Consider the following 7,086-nt stretch of genomic DNA (forward strand, 5'->3'; position numbering starts at 1 on the left):
ATGGTCATTTTCATTGAATTTTAGGAAGTGTTTAATTTCTCTGTTTCATGGTGTCCCATATTTCCTGGATATTTTGGCTTTTGTTAGATTTAATGTTTTCTTTGACTGATGAGTCTATTCCCCCTATTGTATCTTCAATGCTTGAGATTTTCCCTTCCATCTCTTGTAGTCTACAGTTTATGCTTGCGTTTGTTATTTCTGATCGTCTTTTTCATTATTTCTGTTTCTATAATTCCTCCTCTTGTGTTTTTTTTTATTGTCTCTATTTCAGTTTTTAAGTCTTGAATAGTTTCTTTCATATGTTTGATTGCCTTTTCTTGGTTTTCTTTAAAGGATTTGCTGATGGCTTCCAATTTTTTGTTTCTTTTCTTCCATTTCTTTGAGGGACTTTCTCATTTCCTCTTTAAGAGTTTCAAACATTCTCCTGAAGTTAATTTTTATGTCTTTTTCTTCTGCTTCATCTGTATTTGGTTGTTCAAGTCTTGCTGTTGTAGGATCTTTAGGTTTTACTGGTTTCGTGCTGCTCTTTGTGGTGTTGCGTGTGTTCTTACTTTGTCTACTTATCTTTTCCTCTAATAGATGTGGTTGGGGCTATCTGTGACTCTGGTGATCAGTCTTCTAGGTGCTCAGATGGTTGTTCCTCATGGTACAGTCAGTGCCACTGTTCTAGTTACCCTGTTTTTCACTCTGTGTTCCAGGAGGTTGCTCAGCGCTCCGGGGGTTTGCTTTGCTCCCATGGAGTGTGCTGTCTCAGGCCTCCTCTGATCTAGGCTGCCAGCTCAAACCTGTTTTCTGTAAATGTCCCTGGTGTGGATCTGCTTCTGTCTTGGAGTTGGTCCTATAACAGTCTGGCTCTGATTTACTCCCTCAGAGGTCCCATATTCCATTGAGTCCAGACCCACAGAGGACCTGGCTCAGGCTTACTCCCTCAAAAGTCCCAGATTCATGCCCTGACCCACAGCGGGCTCTGGCTCTGGCTCAGCAGTTGCTCCCCTGTACCTGCTTCTGTGGAGTTTGCTGTCTCAGGCCTGCTCCAGCCCAGGTCGCTGACTCAGTCCTGAATCCACAAATGTCCCTGGTCTGGATATGCACCTACTTCTGTGGAGTTCATCGTCCCAGGCCTGCTCTGGCCCAGTTTGCTGGCTCATGTGAACAGTTTTGGATAGGGGATTTGGCAAGTAGTGAAATAATGAACACTTTAGACCAGAATGGAAAGAAAGCAGATTTATATAGGATAGAGCAAAGTGTAGCAATTATGGTTGTGTCTGAAGTACCATCTAACTGTGGCAGTGGGTTTTGCGGATTCCATTTTCACATAGATCTTACATTATGACCAACCCCTGCTGTTTTCAGGCATGTAATTGTCACTCTGCAAATGAGGGCAGTTCCAGTTGGGACATGTTCTCTGGTGGTTGGTGTGGGCCACAATGCATGAATTTCATTGTCAGGCACTTTCTGTTATATGTTTGAGGGCAGCAGTGTGAACTGGCTAAGTCCAGTTTTGTTTGATCATGCCATTCTGCTGTTCTGTTTGGTTTGTTTTTGTCCTCTAGCTTTCAGTTGAATGTTTCTATTACTTTATTTCTATGAATTTTTTTATTAGTCCCTTCTTCTACTTCTAAGCTAGAACAGGTCCTGGGCAGGGTCAAAAGTTGATAGATTTTTATTCTCCATCCTGGTTATCATCTTCCTGCATAGCTCGTCTCACTCGATGTAAGTGAGCCATAAGTGCTGGCTCTGCCAGAGTCATGGCTTTAGCACTTGAGGTGCTCACAGCAGGCTGGGCCAATCAGGGAGCTCATCTGTCTCCATGGGCTGCTGTTTGATAGGACCCCACCTGCTGCTCCTGTTCTGGATACTGTGTGGCAAGCTGGGCTGCTGTAGTCTCTGTCCTTTGTACTTTTATGCACACCCACTGATCTTTCATCATGACATCGTCCACAATATCTGATAATATATCATTAGGAATCCAAGAACTTTCCTAGCCATGTTGCTGTTGGTTCTAATTGATTCTTTTACTTAAATGGCCTTAGGAACTCCTATTTAACTCTGGATGAAGTTAGGGCATAATAATTATCCCATTGTTTGGAGGACACTGACCTTCTCCAACTCTGTATGGCTCTTGGGAATTCTTTAGAATCCTCTGTACCTGACAAAGAGAGCCACTTGCTGACTCTTCCTAGAATGGATACCTAGCAAGGATGATTTCTTCACAAGCATTTTTAATAGATTGGATTTCTCACCCTGCTGCTTAGCAGGGTGCAGATCTTGTTGGAAAGATGTAGGTCACTGACATTTCAGACTCAGAATGAAATGGAAGCTTATCCCAGTACCACATACAAGTTGTCTACACTCACCTATGTTGACAGAAGTCGCCTTTGATGCTCAGCGTCCGTAGAAGTGGAGGGAACTAGAAACAGCTGTAGACTGGAGGACTACTCCTGTTTGCTATGTTGTTATCGGCACCAAAAAGAGATGAAATAACGGCTCTGGGGAGCTTTCATTGTGCATAATGATTATAGCTGTGTGAATTCCATACATGTAAATACAAATTAATATTTAACTATGTATAATTATTATTTCATGTGCCTTGAGCTAAAAATAAAAGCCTTGATGGCCTGAAGATGTAAAAGGGACCTCGGTAGCTGGTGTGTTATTTGTTGTATTGAATTTGGGTGAATTATCTAGACGTTTCCTACCCCGTCCACCATTCCTACCATGGTGTGCAGCCCTCAGAGAAGTCGTTCTGGATGCCCCAGCTCCAGCTCTGTGTTTCTAAGGAGGATAGCTTCTTCAGGAATGCTGGAAAATAATGAAATAAATGCCGTGGGCCTCTAGCTGGGTGTGTTTTATACTGGTAGGTCAGTAGGGCAGATTCCTGGGAGACATTTTCAGTTCTGCAGAACTTCTGTAGCTAAGTTGAGAAATATCTAGAATTTCTTTAAATGTCAAGGTGCAATGTAGGAGCTCTTGAACAGTCATCATAACATATGTAAATGACTCCTGATTTTCCATTCATGGTTGAATTCCTCATTATTTTTCTCTGTCGAGGCATACAGACATTACACACTATTTCTGATTGCAGCTCTTAGAGTCTGTGTTCCCATCGCTTCCTGAACAGCTCCTACAATTGAAGTCTGTAACGTAATTTATGCTTGACCTTTGTGGTTGCTTTGAAAGCAAGGCCTCGCCTGTGTAGGGAGTGACATGTGTTACCAGCGACATAGACTCAGCCGGTACAGACGGCTCCAGAAAGTTCCCAATGTGTCTGGATGTGCATCATGGAGAAGACGGAAACCTCACTTCATTTTCCCCATCAGGAAACCACTCACCATTGCCAGTGCTTTCCTCATAGCAAATCATTGTGGGGAGCAAACACAGACCGAATATCGAGTAAATAACAGAAGCTGGAGGACCTCAAGTTGCGTAATTACCATGTACCAACAGAGCAGATAGCAAAGACAGGCAGGTGGGGGTGCCTGAGAGTCACATCGTTCCAAACTGGCTCTTACAGTAGAAAATACAGAAGTTATATAAACATTTTTTTCATATGAACAAAGTAGTAGTAAAAATCTGTAAGAATTTATATGCTATGTAATAGAAAGAAAAAATTACTCATATCAGCCTTTAGTAGCTATATGGAATGATACTGCTTGCCATGTTTTGCATCTACCTACATGTTAGGGCATAGATAGAAAATAATATTTATTGGCATCGGCTCAAAAGTGACAGATTTTGAAGAGTTTGTCAGTATAGAACCAAGCCTCCAGCTGCAGTGTGACACTCTCTTTGGTCTCTAAGCCACACTGCTTGGTCTCTGGTCCTCGTGATGTTTCCTTATTCTCATTGATGAAGCTCACACATCTGTCTGATGTTCTACCAGAGCCAACAGTGTATCTAGCCCTTGCTGTATGTAATTATACTATCCACCCACTGGTGTTCTCCCTTTATTAACTGTTTAATTTAGCATCAAAATCATATTACAGTCCGTCATTATGTTATACTTTGTTCTTACTCTTCCCTCCCTTCCACTTCCCACCCTTGGTTCTCTTGTCCTTTCCCCTTTTAAAGATCTCTTCCTAATTCAATCCACTTTTTACTTCCTTGTTTTACATGCACAAACACATTCTCCCCCCACACACACAAACACACAAAATTCACATCTAGATTTAGTATATGAGGAAAACGCAGCATTTATCGGAGTCTGTCATATTTCTTGTAAGATAATGATCTTTGTCCAGTTCCATTTTTTTCTCTCAGGTGTAGTTTCATTCTTTATGGCTAAATAAAATTTTTTTGCATATATGTGTGCCACATTTTCTTTATCCATCTTTGATGGACTTCTAGGCTGGTTCCATTTCTTTATAAACATGAGTAGTAGTCACTAAGATCTCTATGTCTGTTTTCATTTAGAGGTTACTATGGGGGAAAAGGTACTATTTGCTATTTATAAAAAGTTATTATTTCCCAAGTAGTCCTTTCCTATCACAATGGATCTCAAATCTTTTAAAAAGGGTTTTATTATAAATGTGTGACTGTTTTGCCTGCTTATACATAAGTGCACCACTTGTGGGCCTCCTGCTCACAGAGACCAGGGGAGGGCACTGAAATCCTTGGAACTGTAGTTACAAGTGCTAGTCAGTATGTGGGTGCTGCGAGCTGAACCCTGGTCTTCAGCAATAGCTGCAAATGTTTTTCACCTCTGAACCGTCTCTCTAGCCCCTGAGCTTCACACCTTTTACATAAGATTGTCACTTTTTTTTCTGAAATACTGTGAACTCAGTGATGGTATCAAGGAAGGTGAAGAATACTAGTGGTTCTGGCTTTCTGTTCTGAGTGAGGTAACAGTTAATGGCACGGTTTGATGTCTTTATGGGAATACTGCCGTGTCTTGGACAGTGAAGAGGAAATTGATGAGCTATAAGAGAAGTGGTGATATAAGGTTTTGATGCCCAGTGTTCCTTCATTCTATGAATTTGTTGTTTAAGAGTTTTGATACATAAGTAAAGCTGATGTTTAAAATTTACACAGTCAATGTCAAATCCAGTTCTAATCTGAGGACCTTGTTTGTAGCTTATCTTGACTTCTCCATGAACCTGAAAAGCCACTGTGATATAATTTATGAAACTCGGGCCAGACAGTGTGTAAGACCTCAGGGTACTCAAGCATCAGCAATGTTAGAATTTTAAATCCTTGTTGTTGTCTCCTAAAATAAAGGCACGTGTGTATGCACGTAAATCTTAGAGTAATGATTTGTTGGGCCCTGAGAATTGCCTTTCCGTGTATAACTCAGTTTTTCAGAATGTTTGTTACATTACAAATGAGAAGAATAGGGAAAAGGTATTTTATTCTCCTTTAGAGGATCTTTTGATTTTATGTATGATAATAAAATATAAGAGCTATAGAACATCTAGATAACATTCAGGAAGGGCTGTGTTCTTCTCTTGCTTACTAACCGTGGTAAGATTGCAGGCTTGATTTATTTATTTATTTATTGGTTTTTTTGGAGCAGGCTTGATTTTAAAAACTTCTTTTTAATGATTTTTTTTCCATTTTTAGAAAAATGTTTGTCTCTTGCCTAGTTTTTTACATATCTGACATTTTATGTGGCTTTGATACATATATTTGAGTATTGTATATTTTATTTTAAGAATACCATGTTTGATGTAAGAATTTGTGTGTAGAGAATGGAAGTGCTTTGTATGTGGGAGTCTGAGGAATAGATGTGGAATCTGATGTTCTAATGTGTAGATTTACACACATAGACTCTAATGTGTAGGAGTGTTTCGTGCATGTAATCCGATGTATGGAACACTTTGTATGTGGGATTGAATATGTAGAAGGGCTTCTTAGGGCAGGCTCAGGATTAGATATTTAGAGCCCAAAGTGTTTTAAATTTTGGATCATTTAAGAATTTGAAGTATTTGTACAACTTGATAAGATTATCTTCAGTGTTGATCCCAAATAGAAGGACAGAATTCACTTACTCTAATCTATATTATAATGTCTTAATAATAATAATAATCATTCTAATACACTCTATGCAGTAAACAATCCTGTGAGGCTGATGTGGCCTCCTAAAATGCTTTGGGTTTCATAGTGTTATAGATTCTTGATTTTCAAGTCAGGGTTGAGTGATCAGTTCCTACCCTTCATTTCCATTTTGTTTGTCTCTGTTGAGATTAACCCTGTTTTCCTTTCTGCAGCTGACCAAGGCTCATCGGCAAGGACACATGGTCAAGGTGGATTGGTTGGACAGATTAACATTCAGAGAGATAGAAATGATTAATGAGGTGAGTTGTCTTCTTTCCTATGTCAGAAAATAGTGTAGATTACTAAGTTAATTTTTTTAAAAGAATTCGTATTTGCTAGACAGCTGGCTAACAAGTAAGCCCTTACTTCCTAGCTGTGAGTTTTTCTTAAAGTAACTTGGATCATTAGCAGGGACTAGCTGTCATATGTGAAGGCTCAGTGCCTCGTGTGTGTTCTCACTCACGTTGTTCAAGTCCTGCCATTGCTTGTGAGTGCTGCAGCAGTACTGACTCCTCCCCCAGGTTACCATGTGACAGCCAGCACACACCTGATTCATTAACTACTTACTGGATGTTAGCCCCTCAGTCATACTCCATTTACATAATTGACGTTTTCTTGACCTTGTGTGTCAGGCCATTGTAAATATCTAATTAAAAGATGACTTCAGTGAATCTTTTAAAAAGTTATATTCAGAAGAATTGAGCCTGGCTGTGGTAGCGCACGCCTTTAATCCCAGCACTCATGAGGCAGAGGTAGGCAGATCTCTGTGAGTTTGAGGCAAGCCTGGTCTATAAGAGCTAGTTCCTAGTTCCCAGACAGCTAGGACTATAAGACAAACTCTGTCTCAAAAAATAAAAAAAGTTATATTTGAGTATTATGTGTATTTGTTTTAAGAATACCATGTTTGATGTAAGAATTCTTGTCTAGAGAATGGAAACAACTTTATGAATCACATTCCAAGAGGAGAATACCTGTCATGACAATGACAACTGTGATGTGCACATTACATGACTATCCTGAAGAGGAGAATACCTGTCATGATAATGACAACTG

General features: G+C 39.9%; 1 protein-coding gene across 1 annotated transcript in view; it reads left to right on the top strand.

Moving 5' to 3' along the window:
• Pik3c3 (phosphatidylinositol 3-kinase catalytic subunit type 3) overlaps positions 1-7,086 on the top strand; it is an 80,753-nt gene that overhangs the window by 13,321 nt on the left and 60,346 nt on the right. Inside the window, exon 5 of the mRNA XM_005355849.3 lies at positions 6,207-6,293. Within this exon, the coding sequence (XP_005355906.1) occupies positions 6,207-6,293 (87 nt within the window). The remainder of the gene's footprint in view (positions 1-6,206; positions 6,294-7,086) is intronic.

This window comes from Microtus ochrogaster, chromosome 18 (assembly GCF_000317375.1).
Source record: "Microtus ochrogaster isolate Prairie Vole_2 chromosome 18, MicOch1.0, whole genome shotgun sequence".
Classification (NCBI taxonomy): Eukaryota; Metazoa; Chordata; class Mammalia; order Rodentia; family Cricetidae; genus Microtus; species Microtus ochrogaster.